The following is a 17,040-nucleotide window of genomic DNA, read 5'->3' on the forward strand; positions in this document are numbered from 1 at the left end:
AAATATAAACAAATAACATTTTAAAAAATAAAATTACATCGATTCTCTTTTCTGCCCACAATAGAATAAAACTGGAAATTACCTTTTAAATGAATGTGTTAATGCTAATATGCCAAATTTTAACTGAATAAAAAACAATCTTTTAAATTACAGATTTGATTCAGTTTTACACCAATCCATTACATTTTACATTATGAAGGTCTAATTTTTGGACAGAACATAAAGCAGTAATGCTGACATAATTGAAGAAATTCTTAATATTTTGTCTCTTCTTTGCAATAAAACTATGTTTTCTTCCTCAGAATAAAAGCTTGAAAACAAACTCTTGTCAGGAAACAAGCTCTGTGGCATTCACGCAGAAGAGGTGAGTAAATTTTGCTTCTTCTAACTTTAACCAGATAAAACAGTATTATTGCCAGATTTTGTTCAACTCAGACATCTGGTAACTCTTGTTCCTCCTAATACAAATGCAAAATTTTAAATAGAAAAATAAAATATATTTTAAACCTTTGGGTATCTTTGTGTTTTAACATTGCAATAACCAAAAGGGGGAAAAAATTAGCAAAGGCAGGTAATGGTCACTTTTGTAGATTTTTTTTTTTCCTGGATTTCTTCCTTATCTGGACTATCAGAATTTCCTTAATAGCAAATTACTGGAAGTCCATAAAATTTTCCTTTTTTTTTCCTCTCTTGTACCTTCTATGTGATGTCTATAAAGTTTGGCAGTGGCAATTGACTGTCAGAGTGAAGATTCTGGGGTTGACCATAAACCATACGAAATAAATACATTCATTGGTTCTATTTGCTGCGTAGGCTGTGTAGTAAAATCATCTCATATATTTCTCAGGGGGACATATGCCATTCTGCTTAATATAGAATTTAACTAAAATAATCAATTTTCTATATTTCTCATCTCCAAATCTATTCTTATATCTCTGTAATGTGAAAATGTAGCTCATATAAGCCTTAGTAATAGCAATGAAATAGTAATGATACTGTCATGCTAAATAATTGTTGATGCCTCAAGGAGAGGAGACAAGATTCACTGTTTTAGTTGCATCCTCCAAGAAGCACACACAAAGATATATTAAATGTGTAAGAAATCTATTCAAGAAATAGCCTATGAATGATAAGGGACAGTCATGAGTGGCTTCATATCATGATGAATGTCTTATATCTATGAAGCAGAGGGAAGGAACGAAGTTTTAGATGCATTGAGAAAAGTTGCTTACACAAGTTAAAACAAGTTTACCCTTTGTCTCAGAGTTGTCTAGAAGTAAGGCGAAGAGCTTCTAAAACAGCTCTATTGTCTTTAAATTATGGAATGACCCTTGGTTCAAAATATCTTTTCTGCCACCATCCTCTCCCAGCAAGAGGGAAAGGGAAGATAACCTGGTGAAGCACGAGCATTGCTTTTCAGGAGTCCACCCAGGAAATAGTCTCTTCTATCTCATTGTACCCTATTTGCTAAAACTAGGTCACATGCTGAGCTAAGTTGAAGAGAGTCTGGAAAATGTCCCTAGGTCAGTGGTCCTGTGTCTAGCCCAAACAGATTTGTTAAAGAAAGTGAAAACTCTCCTTGAAAAACAAGAAAAAATCATTAACATAAATACAAACATTCAAGTCTAACATGCAATATAACAATCAATTTTATAATATCTTTCCTATAATATTATATATGGCATTATTAGAACTGTTCAATACAGAAAAAACTGAAAGATGGTGTTACAGAAGATGAAAAATTAGCCTAAATGGTTTGTAGATCTAATCTAGTGTAATGTTTCATTTCTTTGTATTTTTCTATTTGAACACAAATAGACTTGTACATTGTTTATATTTCTTAGGTTTTAGAAATAATATAAATGTGGTTTGTGCAGGTTGTATTACAAGAGGGTAACCAGGTGGAAGGATGTTTTGAAAAAGAAAGATCTAGATTGAAGTTATATTCTGAGATAATTTATATGTGTTCAGGTTTCACATGACACTCATGTATATGAAAGAGAGGAAGCTCCGATGAGAAATATCTGTGGTGCATGGAAGTAAAAATGGGCTTACCTTTATTGTTTAGTCTGTCAATTCAAGAATAATTCATATTTTTTCTTCATCTCAATGCCTTGGAGAATATATTATCCCTGAATTGTTAGATACTTCACGTATTAGTGTTGCCGAATATTGAAATGTATTGTAATAGGTTCATTGCAATTTATTTGGTATATGCCGTTATGTATTTATAGGATAAATTTAGAGCTTAACATTCTTGGTAATGGGACAGGCGTGTGTTTTTGTCTGTCATAATACAACTTCAAAACAATATGGTGGCAAATTTAATTATTTGATTCACCATCACTACCAAAAACAAAATGCTAATATATTGTCTTGGTTAGGAGCTAACATGGAGATTGCCTGTTAGATCAGTGACCCTCAACTGTCAGTATTCATAGAAGAATAAAATATCTAAATCCCGTTGACAACCAGAAGATTGCCATTGTTTTCATTTGCCAGAGGATAACATTAACAAGAGAAGCTACTATAAACACCATCTACCAAAATCATCACTCCTATTTCATCGAAGAAATGCTGTTTGAACATGAAATTATAGGGAGCAAAAATCTCAGTCTGAAAGATAATCTCCTAAATGGGATAAAAAAGCTGAGATAAAATATCCTATCATGGCTGCCTACGTTTTCATCTTCCTTGTCATTTTATTACAGACAACATTATCATTATTAGCAACTTTAATTTTGCTGTGAAATCTTATGAAAACTTTGACTCACAGGCAGCAACATCTGGAACTGTATTTAAAATCACTAATTGTTTGAAGATTCTCCTTTTGATAATTTTAACTTTTCAAAATGTTGCTAGCAAAGTAAATAAAAGTCTAAGTGTTACCTGGGTTTTGAATTAATATACATTATAAAAAAGAGATGTACCCACTCAGAATGCATTTATTCTTTGCATAATCTTGCCTGAAATCCTCAGACAGGAAGTTGCTTTTTTTTTTTTTGAGATGGAGTCTTGCTCTGTCTCCCAGGCTGGAGTGCAGTGGCGCCATCTAGGCTCACCACAAGCTCCACCTCCTGGGTTCACCCCATTCTCTTGCCACAGCCTGCTGAGTAGCTGGGACTACAGGCACCCACCACCACACCCGGCTAAATTTTGTATTTTTAGTAGAGATGGGGTTTCACCTTGTTAGCCAGGATGGTCTCAATCTCCTGACCTTGTGAGATGCCTGCCTTGGCCTCCCAAAGTGCTGGGATTATAGGCATGAGCCACCACATCCAGTCAGGATTTTGCTTTTTAATTGAAAATTACCAGAGTGCTGGAAACAAAGAGATGAGTAACTGTGAGGAAAACTCCTAAAACTTTTTTTTAATATATATAATGATAGCAAAGCTCAAAAAATGGCCATCCAATTCAAGGCCATCCAATGCAGAAGGTTTTATTGCAGTTCCTGAATGAATCATTGAATAATTGATGTTTTGATAATAATTCCAAGTTATATGGAAAATTTTAAATGATATTCTGTACATTCAGAATATACACTTTAATTATGTTTTAAAAATGAACACCTCAAATAGCTGAAAGGCAACCATTCTGACACTTGAAAGACAGAGCATCAATTATGTGGAAGAACTGACATGCAGTTTGCCAAATCATGTGCACCGTGTGTGGTAGTAATCTCCCACTCTCCATTGATATTCACCAACTTTAGTATGAGAGAGGAAAAAAAAAAGAAGAAAGTCTATTTTCCTGAGAAACCTGATTGTAAATGAGTCCTGGACAGCAGATTGGAACAGCAGGCAGAAAATGCCAATCAACTGTGCATTTGAAATTGTGAGAGATATCATAAATTATCCTTTACTCAAATCAGCAGCACGAAATAATGATGACCATGTAAAGCAGAATTATCTTAGAGGGCCTCCCCAGCCATGTGGAATTGTGAGTCAATATAGCTCTTACCTTTGTAAATTGCGCAGTCTCAGGTATTTCTTTATAGGAGTGTGAGATCAGACTAATACAGTAAATTGGCACCACAGGGAATGGGGTGCTGCTGTAAAGATACCTGAAAATGTGGAAGCGACTTTGGAACTGGGTAACAGGCAGAGGTTGGAACACTTTGGAGAGCTCAGAAAAAAACAGGAAGTTGTGGGGTGGTTTGGAACTTCCTAGAGACTTATCAAATGGTTTTGATCAAAATGCTGATAATGATATGGACAATGAAGTCCAGGCTGAGGTGGTCTCAGATGGAGATGAGGAACTTGTTGGGAACTAGAGCAAAGGTGACTCTTGCTATGTTGTAGAAAAGAGATTGTCAGCATTTTGCCCCTGCCCTAGAATTCTGAGGAACTTTGAACTTGAGAGAGATAATTTAGGGTATCTGGTGGAAGAAATTCCAAAGCAGTAGTGTTCAAGAGGAAGTGGAGCATGAAAGTTTGGAAAATTTGCAGACTGACAATGCAATTAAAAAAAAAAAAAAAAAAAAAAATGTCTGAAGAGAAATTCAAGCCAAAGGCAGAAATTTGCATAAGTAATGAAGAGCCCAACCTTAATCACCAAGACAATAGGGAAAATGTCTCCAAGGGATGTGGAGACTTTCATGGCAGCCTCTCCCATCATATGCCCAGAGGCCTAGGAGGGAAAAATGTCGTCACGGTCTGGGTCCAGGGCCTACCACATCTGTGTAGTCTCTGGACATGGTACTCTGAATTCCAGCTGCTTCAGCTCCAGCTGAGGCTAAAAGGGGCCAAGGTACAGCTCAGACCATTACTTCAGAGGGTGCAAGCTCCAAGCCTTGGTGGCTTCCATGTGGTTTTGAGCCTGTGGGTGCACAGAAGTCAAGAATTGAGGTTTGGGAACCTCCGCCTATGTTTCAGAGGATATATGGAAATGCCTGAATGTCCAGGCAGAAATTGCCTGCAGAGGAAGAAGCTACATGGATAATCTCTTCTAGGGAAGAGCAGAAGGGAAATGTGGGTTTGGAGCTCCACACAGAGTCACCACTGCATCACTGCCTAGTGAAGCTGTGAGAAGAGAGTCACCATCCCCCAGATCCCAGAATGGTAGATCCACCGACAGCTTGCACTGTGCACCTGGAAAAGGCATAGGCACTCAATCCTAGCCCATGAAAGCAGCCAGGAGGGGGGCTGTACCTTGCAAATCCACAGGGTGGCGCTGTGCAAGGCTATGCGAGTCCACCATTCGTATCATCAGCATGACCTGGATGTGAGACATGGAGTCAAAGAAGATCATTTTGTAACTTTAAGGTTTAATGACTGCCCTATTGACTTTCAGAATTGCATGGAGTCTGTGACCCCTTTGTTTTGGCCAATTTCTTCCATTTGTAATGGGTATATTTACCAAATGCCTGTACCCCCATTGTATCTAGGAAGTAACTAACTTACTTTTGATTTTACAGGCTCATAGGCAGAAGGAAATTGTGTTGTCTCAGATGAGATGTTGGACTTGGACTTTTGGGTTAATGCTGGAATGAGTTAAGACTTTGGGGTCTGTTGGAAGGGCATGGTTGTTTTGAAATGTGAGGACATGAGATTTGGGAGGGACTGGGGCAGAATGATATGGTTTGACTTTTTGTTCCTAGCCAAATCTCACCTTGAATTGTAATACCATAATCTGCACGTTTCATAGGAGGGACTTGGTGGGAGGTAATTGAATTATGGAGGCAGTTTCTCCTATGCTGTTCTCTTTATAGTGCGTTCTCAGGAGATCCAATGGTTTTATAAGCATCTGGCATTTCCCCTGCTGGCACTCACTTTCTCTTCTGCTGCCCTGTGAAGAGGTGCCTTCCACCATGATTGTAAGTGTCCTGAGGCCTCCCCAGCCATGCAAAACTCTAAGTAACTCTGAGTCAATTAAGCTTCTTTCCTTTGTAAATTACACAGTCTCAGCTATTTCTTTATAGCAGTGTGAGAACAGACTAATACAGAGAGTAAATTAACATAATAAGACATAGATGCTGTACTTGAAATATTATTTTGGGCCGGGTGCGGTGGCTCAAGCCTGTAATCCCAGCACTTTGGGAGGCCGAGACGGGCGGATCACGGATGATCGAGACCATCCTGGCGAACACAGTGAAACCCCATCTCTACTAAAAATACAAAAATCTAGCCGGGTGAGGTGGCGGGCGCCTGTAGTCCCAGCTACTCGGGAGGCTGAGGCAGGAGAATGGCCTAAACTCGGGAGGCGGAGCTTGCAGTGAGCTGAGATCGGGCCACTGCACTCCAGCCCTGGCGACAGAGCGAGACTCCGTCTCAAAAAAAAAAAAAAAAAAAAAAATATTATTTTGAGTCACATGGGAAGCTGTGTGAGGACAGACAATGATGTAATAAGTGTGATTCTGAAGTAGAAGAATAAAGTCAAGGTACTGAGGACTCAATGTGAGTTTGTATTCATAAAAGCCATTTACATGTAGGTATACTAAATCATGTCTTTTTATTCTTCTTATGCATCATGCATTTCACCTTCACTATCCATATCAAAAGAAAGGTGACTTTCTACGGAAATGAAAAAAAATCAACTACCCTGTGAGAAACCATAAATTCTTGCTGCTGCTTTGTACAGAGTTAAGTGATATCGAATTATTAACATATCTCACTCTCACTCTTAACTTACCCTCCCTCCCTCCTTCCCTCCTTTCTTTCCTTCCCTGCCCTTCCCTTCCCTTTTCTCTCTTCCTTCCTCTCTTTCCTCCTCTTTCCTTCTTTTCCTCTCTTCTACTTCCTCTTTACTTCCCCCTTTCCCTCTCCTTCTCTTCCTGTCTCCTTTTCTTTTTTTAAATTTTATTTCATTTTGTTTTCTTTTTGTTCTTTTTTATTAACTTCCTGATTCAATAGATCATGAAATGCAGGTGACTTATAATAGAAATATCTGTGAAAAACTGTTTCTAATATTAGAACCTTGTAGTAGTGTATCATTGACAACACATTCAAGTTTCCACTTAAATCAGTCATACTTATAGCATTGAACAACAATTGAAAAATTATTGTGTCATTATAACACAGCTACCACTTCACAAATCGAGTACATTGCATAATTAGAAATATTCTGGGCCTGGGTGTGGTGGCTCACCTCTGTAATCCAAGCACTTTGGGATGCTAAGGTGGACAGATTACCTGAGCTCAGGAGTTTGAGACAAGCCTGGACAACACAGTAAAACCCCGTCCTACTAAAATACAAAAAATTAGCCTGGCATGGTGGTGTGCACCTGTAGTCCCAGCTACTCAGGAGGCTGAGGCAGGAGAATTGATAGAACCCAGGAGGCGGAGTTTGCAGTGAGTTGAGAATGTCCCACTGCACCCCAGCCTAGGCAACAGAGCAAGACTCCATCTCAAAAAAAAAAAAAAAAAAAATTCTTAATATTTTAGAAAACCAAATCATAATAAACTTGCAGTTGGTTCAGTGGACAACTCATATTCCGTTGTAAGCTTGGAAAATTATATTTCTACAATATAGGCAGATGTTCTTTATTAAAGAGGACTTTTATATCAACACAGTTTAGTAGGCTGTAATAGTGACATAAGGATCATGTGTTCATTACCTACTGTAGCCAGCTTCTTTAAAAATTTAATTTTATTGAGATATAATTTACAGTACAATATAATTTATCTAGTTTAAGTGTACAGTTTGATGGATTTGACCAATGTATAGATTCAAAAGATACAATGTTTTCATTACCCTCCAAAATGTCTTCTTGCTATATTACACTGAATCTTTACCCCAACCCTTAGTCCATGTCAACTACTAAACTGATTTCTGTCCCTGTTTGTTTGCGTTCTGGAATGTTATCCAAATTGAATTATACAAAATATAGCTTCTAGTTACTGGATTCTTTCATATTGTATAATGCTTTTGAAATTTGTCTGTGTTGTTCCATGATTCAGTACTTCATTCCTTTTCAGTTGCTCAACAGTATTCTAGTGCTCCATGTCATGGATATCCTACAATTTATCTCTTCATTGCTTATTAAACATATGTACTATTTCTAGCTTTTGGCTATTATGAATAAAGATGCCTTAAATATTTTTGTATACGTTATGGTTCCTCTTGAGTAATTACCTAGGACATACTGCAGTGTAATGCAGTGTACATATGTTTAATTTTATCAGAAAATGCCAGTTTACCCAAGTGATGATACTAATTTATAATTCCACTCAAATACATTTTAATTATTAATTTTTCCTTCTTGTGATCATGCTAATTTATTTATTTGTGTGTGTATGTGTGTGTGTGTGTGTGTGTGTATTGTTATTGGTTATTGGTGGTGGTGGTTTTCTTTTTTTGTTTGTTAATTTTTTCCTAAGTAAAGAATCAGAACCTATAATTTTAGGTATAGACATACAATAATCTGAAGTCCTTATATTATAATTTTAGTAATTGGGACTGTCCTGAAAAATTCAAAATACATGATCATCATTCAGTGACTTAAGGGACCATAATTAAATGTGGTAGTCAAAGCATACTACTGAGAAAGATTTTCTTTTTAAGTATTTTCCTATTTGCGATGGCCCTCTTAAAAAGTGTATTACTCTAAATTGCAAATAACATTCAGCTCAGCATTAGTATTGTAGCAACTTTTCTTGCTTCCAGTCACATTTGCTTCTACTTTGGACATATGTCAAATTCAAATTTACTCCCATTTAATTTAAAAAAAGTAATTGAAAATAAGTAGTAAAAAATGAGGCATACATATGCACAGATGTAATTAGCATCTACAATTAGATTGTTGGTCATGCCTGGGTGACAGAAATTCTTTGTGTTTAGTTGTGGATTGGGGGAAGAACAATACTCAACTTTCTTTAAATAACATATTTTAAACAAGCTTTGGTTTTTCTCTTTCTGCCTAGGATGTTTGGAGGTCTGACTCTCAGAGTTAAGGTTTAACTCACCAATGACCAATAACACACACACACACACACACACATACACACACACACAAATAAATAAATTTACATGATCACCTGAAGGAAAAATTGATAATTAAAATGTATTTGAAGAGAACAGAGCCCTAAGAAATAATATCACACATCTACAACCATCTGATCTTTGACAGACCTGACAAAAACAAGAAATGGGGAAAGGATTCCCTATTTAATAAATGGTGCTAGGAAAACTGGCTAGCCACATGTAGAAAGCTGAAATGGGATCTCTTCCTTACCCCTTATACAAAAATTAATTCAAGATGAGTTAGAGACTTACATGTTAGACCTAAAACCATAAAAACTCTGGAAGAAAACCTAGGTAATACCATTCAGGACATAGGCATGGGCAAGGACTTCATGTCTAAAATACCAAAAGCAACAAAAGCCAAAATTGACAAATGGGATTTAATTAAACTAAAGAGCTTCTGCACAGCAGAGGAAACTACCATCAGAGTGAACAGGCAACCTACAGAATGGGAGAAAATTTTTGCAATCTACTCATCTGACAAAGGGCTAATATCCAGAGCCTACAAATAACTCAAATAAATTTACAAGAAAAAACAAACAACCCCACCAAAAAGTGGGTGAAGGATGTGGACAGACACTTCTCAAAAGAAGACATTTATGCAGCCAACAGACACATGAAAAAATGCTCATCATCACTGGCCGTCAGAGAAATGCAAATCAAAACCACAATGAGATACCATCTCACACCAGTTAGAATGGCAATCATTAAAAAGTCAGGAAACAACAGGTGCTGGAGAGGATGTGGAGAAATAGGAACACTTTTACACTGTTGNGGATGTGGAGAAATAGGAACACTTTTACGCTGTTGGTGGGACTGTGAACTAGTTCAACCATTGTGGAAGACAGTGTGGCAATTCCTCAAGGATCTAGAACTAGAAGTACCATATGACCCAGCCATCCCATTACTGGGTATATACCCAAAGGACTGTAAATTACGCTGCTATAAAGACACATGCACACGTATGTTTATTGAGGCACTATTCACAATAGCAAAGACTTGGAACCAACCCAAATGTCCATCAATGATAGACTGGATTAAGAAAATGTGTCACATATACACCATAGAATACTATGCGACCATAAAAAAGCATGACTTCATGTCCTTTGTAGGGATATGGATGCAGCCGGAAACCATCATTCTCAGCAAACTATCACAAGAACAGAAAACCAAACACCGCATGTTCTCACTCATAGGTGGGAACTGAACAATGAGAACACTTGGACACAGGAAGGGGAACATCACACATGGGCCTGTCGTGGGGTCGGGGGAGGGGGAAGGGATAGCATTAGGAGATATACCTAATGTAAATGACGAGTCAATGAATGCAGCACACCAACATGGCACAGGTATACATATGTAACAATCCTGCACAATGTGCACATGTACCCTAGAACTTAAAGTATAATAAAAAAATTTTAAAAAATGTATTTGAGTAGAATTTAACTCTCAGAGTTAAGGTTTTCTGTTTTACTTCTAAACTAGTTGGACTGTGCTTTTGCTTGGCTGCAAAATGTATTCCTGTGAAGTCTGAAAGTATTTTAATCTTCAAGTTTGAAAATATAAATGAGTTACACAACTTATCCATGTTTTTGTCTTACAGTCCAAAAAAATCCAAGCCCAGCTGAAGGAGCTTCGTTATGGGAAGAAGGATTTATTATTTAAGGTGAGAATCTTTTCTCTCTTTTCCCTGAAACTTGCTAGCCCAATACCAAAAATATCAAGCACATTATTTAGCTTAAATTTAATTTCTGGAATTTCTCATGAATTTGAGTTGCATTTGACTGCTTTAGAAATACTTTTATTTTCTTGCCTACTTAATTAGAGATAAGTGGAAATATTATTTCCTACATTCATTCTTAATGAAAAGCATACCTCATTCCAGCAGGTTAGGAGTGTATAAAACTAATCCTGCTTCCCCAGAGTTCACGAGTTGCAGATATTAAGCTGAGAGATTTATGGGAAGTAGATCATACAAGGACTTTTGAATCTTTTAAATTTATTTTTCAAATCAGAGTTTTAGAAGGAAATGTTAGTGGAAGAAAATTAGACAGTTCAGCAATATTCAGTGTTTTACTTCTATGTAATATACCAGTTGAATATAGATTAGTAAAGCATCAACTTTCAGATATGACCAAGCTCAGGACTTGTTGAAAATTTGTATGACTTAAAGTGTGAGATATATTATATGTAAACCTTGCTATTTCATGTCATTTTACATTTTATGAAATCAGGAGACCTGGATACAAAGAGACTATGAAGTTGCATGAATTAGAATTCCTTTAGTATATACAATACCTCCCAAAACTGTTCCATCATTGGACTTTTATTAACTCAAATAACAAAAGGCCCAGAAGCATGACAATGTTATAGTTTATTTCATAGCTCAACAATGTCAACAAGACTCAGGTTTGTTTTGCATTGTCCTCCACATCTCTCCATGTAACAACCCTCAACTTAAAGACTTATTCTAAGTCTTGGTTCCTCATAGAATCATGATGGTCACTAAAGATACACATATTGTGTCTTCATCCAACTATGTACACAGTCAAAGCAGAAAAAGGAGTCCTTTGTCCTCCAAAGTCATTATTTTTTGCGAAGGAGCAGAGTTTTTTTGAGAAACTTCTCCAAACTAGGTTATGCATGCATGCAAAGGTAAAACCTTAGCATTTTTTAGATTCTATTGTGAAAGACTGTTTTTTTTGCAGATAAGTAATAGAAAGGGAGTTGCTGTGGGAGGCAGCCGATGGTTTCTGCTGTAATGTATTCATGCACTCATCCTGATGGCAGCACACTTATCTGATTTACCTACTAATATATCAGCAGTGCAGTTTAATTCTTGAATAAACGTATGTTGATGATAGATAGATAGATGGATAGATAGATAGATAGATAGATAGATAGATAGATAGATAGATAGATATAGTTGTGTCAAGGAAGTAGACAGTAGAAACTCAACTCTTAGGCTGGTGCAAGAGTAACTGAGGTTCTTGCCATTAAAAAAAAAAATGGCAAAAAACACAATTACTCTTGCACCAACCTGATAGCACTGAAGTACTTGTTACCACAGACATTCACCCATGCACCTTTGAAAATGACTCTACGAACTGGTGAGCCCTGAGATGAGTTGTAGATTCTATTTCAGGTACTTTCCTCTTAGGAAATGTTCAATTTTGAAGAGATTTGATTTTTTTTTTTATTTTTAAGTAAATGTAGACTTTGAAGAAGTAATGCTTGCTGTCAAAGCATTTACATTTCATCCTAAAAATAATGACACATGCTGGCAATTGCAAAGCATAGTGATGAATTTGGTGCCCTTATTAATGCTTGAGAGCTGCTTTTAACTTGGGGGAGGCTGCTAGCTGAAGTAGAAATCCTCCACTAAAGATAGAAGTGAGGCCTAACTGCCTGTTAGTTGCCCAGAGATTTGAGTTACTTTATATCCTCCTTAATTCCACTTGGAGCTGATATATTCTGTAGAACACCTAATCTCCATTTTAGTGCTCTTTTTATATTTGACAAACGTACTTCTTTAAAAAAAAAATCTTAAGTATAACTTATTCATTGAAGAAAAATTTCAAAACAGTGTCAAAAAATATAAAGTCAAAGGAAAACTTAAAATCCCATCACTCAGAACAAATGCAAACAATATTTTGACATATTTCATATTTCTGTCTAGTTCCCTTTGTATGAATTATATCTGTGTGGTGAATGATATATATGCACATATATCTCAGTTGCAATACATCTCTCTCTATATATATATATACCCTTTATATATATTCATAATTTGTAATTTAAAAACAAAAAGATAGCTTTTAATCTTTATTGTTTTATCTAAATTTAAATGAATAATCTATTATATAGATATGCCAAAGGTTACTTAACCTTTCACTTATGTGCAGGTATGTATATACATACATATATATATAATGATTTAAATTTACATTATGATGAAAATACTTTCTTACTTTTAACTTGAGTTATGGTTTTTTGAAACGTATCAAGTAGTTCATGACAATTGTTTTAAAATATTAATTATTGCTACCTAGTACAGATGATTTTCGAAAGAAATATAACAGTTTACTCTCCCATCAGTACAATAATAACAAGAAAAACGTTGAATTTAAGAATTATTTTGTACTGGATGATTTATTAAACAAACAAAAATAAATAAGTTGGTTAGCTAAGAAATTATGTGAATGCATAACGGCTACACAACAGTGACAAATTTTGTTGCTTTAAGAGATTATAAAGTAAAATGATTATTTTGATTATAAATTTTATTATTAGATGGTTTAAAGATTTAAGTCATTTAATTTTATTTGCTTACTTTTATAGGGAGGTGGGGGTAAATTAAAAACAATGCTTAAAGTACTCCCAAATCACTAAAAATTCAATCTATCAATTTCTCTATTGAGATAGATAATGGCAGACATTTTGATAGTTTTGTGATTGTTTTTGTTGTTTATTGAATAAAAGCAATTTTAAAATACCACGTGTCATTCAGTGTTTCAAATAAAATGGTGACTTAGTTAAATTACTGCTTTAGGGAGTTGGTAGTCCAGTTATTAAAAATATACTATAGTGATACATTTGGCCCTGTGTATTGGTAGTTTCTGTATCCATACAACTGTGAATCAAAAATATTTGAAGAAAATTTTATTCAGCAATCTCACTATTGTGTCTCTACTCCCCAAAAAAGAAATAATTAAATCAAAAATGATCTGCACTTACAGGTTTCACAGTACTATTCACAGTACAAAATACACAGAATCAATTGTAATATTCATCAACAGATAATAAGATAAAGAAAATGTGGCATATGCACACATATGGAATGCTATTCAACTATAAAAATAAAATCATGTCTTCTGCAGCAATATGGGTGGAACTGGAGGCCATTATCTTAATTAAGTAAAACAACCCAGATACAGAAAAAAACAAACAAACAAACAAACAAAAACAAAACAAAACAAAACAAAAAAACCTGCATGTTCTCACTTAAAAATGGAAGTTAAATAATGTGTACACATGGACATAGAGTATGGAATGATAGATAATGAATCATTATCTATTCCATAGAGTATGGAATGATAGATAATGAATACTCAGAAGGGTTGTGGGGAAGGAAGGGACTGGAAGATTAGAAATTATTTAATGTGCATCATGAACATTATTTGACTGATGGATACACTGAAAGCCCAGACATCACCACAATGCAATATATTCATGTAACAAAATTGCACTTGTACCCCTTAAATGTATACAAATAAAAAAAGAAAATAGTTTTAAAAACCCATAAAAATGATATATCCATTGAAAGTAATACAGTAAAAACACAATAGTTACATAGCACTTACATTGTATTAGGTATTGATATGGCTTTGATGACTGGAGGAACACCAGGGTTCTTGGTCTCACACTGATAGGATTAACGACATGGACACAGGTGGAGTGGTTTTAGGAATGAAAAGTTTAATAGGCAAGAAAGAAAAAAGAAGAAAACAGCTCCCCCATACAGAGACAGAGGGAGGGGGGCTCAGAACAAAGAGGAACCCCATGTGCATGTGCGGCAGAAAAGTGGTTGCTTATATTGGGATGCTGGATGAGGCGGTGTTTGGTTTGCACAGGTCCCAGGGGATTGGTTTGACCAGGTGTGTCATTTATGTAGCTTTCAGAAACCTGACCCTCCCACTTTAGTCCTTTAATATGCAAATGAGGGTCGCTATGATGTTCTGAACACCTGGTGTTATCTGGGAGTAGCCATTACACTTGGCACAGGTGGCAACCAGGAGATGGCGGGAATTGCCATGTTGACCATGTTGAGTGGACCTAGTTTCTAATTGCCAGCATTTGCCTATTAAAGCTTGCCAGCCTGGCTTTTAAAGCTGCTTTTTTGTTAGAAAAGAAATGGTTTGGGGGTTGCTTCTTATTACAGGAAAATTTCCACTGAGAACCTTTACCCTTACTTTCTCCCTAAAACTTATTCCTTAATAACTCCTACATTAGTAGTATATTCAATCTAGACATTAAAACATATACAGGAAGATGTGCATATATTAAATGCATATAATACGTCATTTTAAATATGAGATTTGAGCATCTACAGATTCTGGTGTCCATGGAGTTCCTGGAATTAATTCCCTGTGGAACCAAAGGAGTGCTGTATATATTTAGTGTTTTTACTTTATTCAGGTCTATAATGTGTCACTTCATTTGACCCTCAACACAACCCCTATGAGACAGAAAAATTCATGTGATGTCTTTCACAATGAAAGAATTGAAAGCTAAAGAAATTTGATATTTGTGGCCACCAAAATGTTTACCTGTAAAGCATATTTACTAGCAGAGTGAAGCTATCGCCATGGATATTAATTACATTTTTTTTAAGTAGAGCTGACCTGTTGGGGCATGATGAATTAAGTACATTTGCAGGGTTTTATAGTTTTTCCTTTGATAACTATCCCTATAGCATATGTTTATGTCATTGGATCAAAATGCTGACTTAATTGTTCTGGAATGTGTGGTGATAGACTTGATGCACTCATTCCTGCTGAAATTCAGACACCACAGTGTCTTGTGTTATCATTATTATTTTCTCTAAATCTAGATGTTTTTAACTTGGTACCTCTATTGTCATCTGCTCTTGAAGAGAGGGGCATTGCAACCTGAATTTCCATGTATGTATAACAGAGTGTCAGATTATTTCCTGATGATTTCAGATATCTATAAGGGAATTTTGTAAATTCGTTTCTCCTTAATTTTTAAACTCTTAAGTAATTTAAGTTATTTTTTGTTCATCTGTCTCATTAATTTAAAATTATGTCATCCACATGTTAAACTAATTTTTAATGAGCAAAATGCTTTTCAGTTCCATTTACTTGTATTTGGTGCCAAAATGTAGGCATCTTACAAAAGAGGTGTGAGGGGTTAAAAATATTATTTTCTTGCATGATTCCAGAAGCTGTAAGCTTGTCAAATCACATTCATTTGTGCCTCAAAATAATTATATGAGTCAGACAGGGAAGATAATATTGTTCTCTTATGAATTAGAAAACCAAGACCCAGAGAAGTTATAAGAGTTTTCTGAAAATATGGGACTAGTAAGTGGCATAGTTATATCTTAATAGAAGTATTTTAATTCCACGATATCACATTTTTCCCAGCTGTATTTCTACTTTGTATTTTGAGGTGATTTACAGATTATATCTTTTAGAAGTCATTTCTTCTAATGTACTCAAACATCTGTAAAAGAAAAATCAAAATCTTTGGTCCCCAAACTCAATTTGCCAAAGGAGAAAGTCAAACTTGAAAACTGAGTCGCTCCAAACTGCCTCCCATTTTGTCTTGAAGCGATAGCTACAAAGACAGGAGACGGCTGGGTGCGGTGGCTCAGTGGCTCAGCCTGTAATCTTGGCACTTTGGGAGGTGTAGGTGGGGGGATCACCTGAGGTCAGGAGATTGAGACCATCCTGGTCAACATGGTGAAACCTCATCTCTATTAAAAATACAAAAATTAGCTGGACATGGTGGCGCATGCCTGTAGTCCCAACTACTTGGGAGGCTGAGGTAGGAGAATCACTTGAATCCAGGAGGTGGAGGTTGCAGTGAGCCAACTTCGCGCCACTGCACTCCAGCCTGGCACAGAGAGAGATTCCGTCTCAAAAGAAAAAAAAAGCTGCAAACTTCCCCAGGGGATTCCCTCACAATGTGCTCACAAGATAATTCCTTGTGGGCCCCAAGGTCTTTATCTTAAAATGGTTGAAATTCACTCTGACAATGTAAATAAATAGCTTATCTTCACAGGTAAGGGACAAAAATAAAACTGAGAATCATCTCTCAGCTCACTTGAGATGAATTCATATTTTGCTGCTTCCTCTACTCTGTGTTTACTTTATCTTCAATGAAAATGCAGGTTCACTAAGGAAGTGAATACCTCATTGACTATTATTCTACCCTCTCTGTCTTCGTGTAAAATACGGATTCAGTGAGGGCTGATCAAAGCCTCAAAACAATGCAACTGCTTGCCCCCACCCCACCCCACACCCCCGGCTTTTTTTTTTTTTTTTTTTTTTT

General features: G+C 36.0%; 1 protein-coding gene across 3 annotated transcripts in view; it reads left to right on the forward strand.

Annotated features, from left to right (window-relative positions):
- LUZP2 (leucine zipper protein 2) overlaps positions 1 to 17,040 on the forward strand; it is a 583,280-nt gene that overhangs the window by 435,164 nt on the left and 131,076 nt on the right. Inside the window, exons 6-7 of one of the 3 annotated variants that reach the window (XR_001881449.1) lie at positions 303 to 364; positions 10,565 to 10,627. The exons of 1 other annotated variant lie outside the window; for it this stretch is intronic. Coding sequence is in view for 1 of the 2 variants with exons in the window: in XM_017851851.1 (XP_017707340.1) it covers positions 311 to 364; positions 10,565 to 10,627 (117 nt within the window). In the remaining variant the exon portion in view is untranslated. The remainder of the gene's footprint in view (positions 1 to 302; positions 365 to 10,564; positions 10,628 to 17,040) is intronic. One more of the 3 variants, XM_017851851.1, reaches the window with a different exon arrangement.

The sequence above is a fragment of the Rhinopithecus bieti genome, unplaced genomic scaffold, assembly GCF_001698545.2.
Source record: "Rhinopithecus bieti isolate Rb0 unplaced genomic scaffold, ASM169854v2 scaffold_34314, whole genome shotgun sequence".
In the NCBI taxonomy this organism is placed as follows: domain Eukaryota; kingdom Metazoa; phylum Chordata; class Mammalia; order Primates; family Cercopithecidae; genus Rhinopithecus; species Rhinopithecus bieti.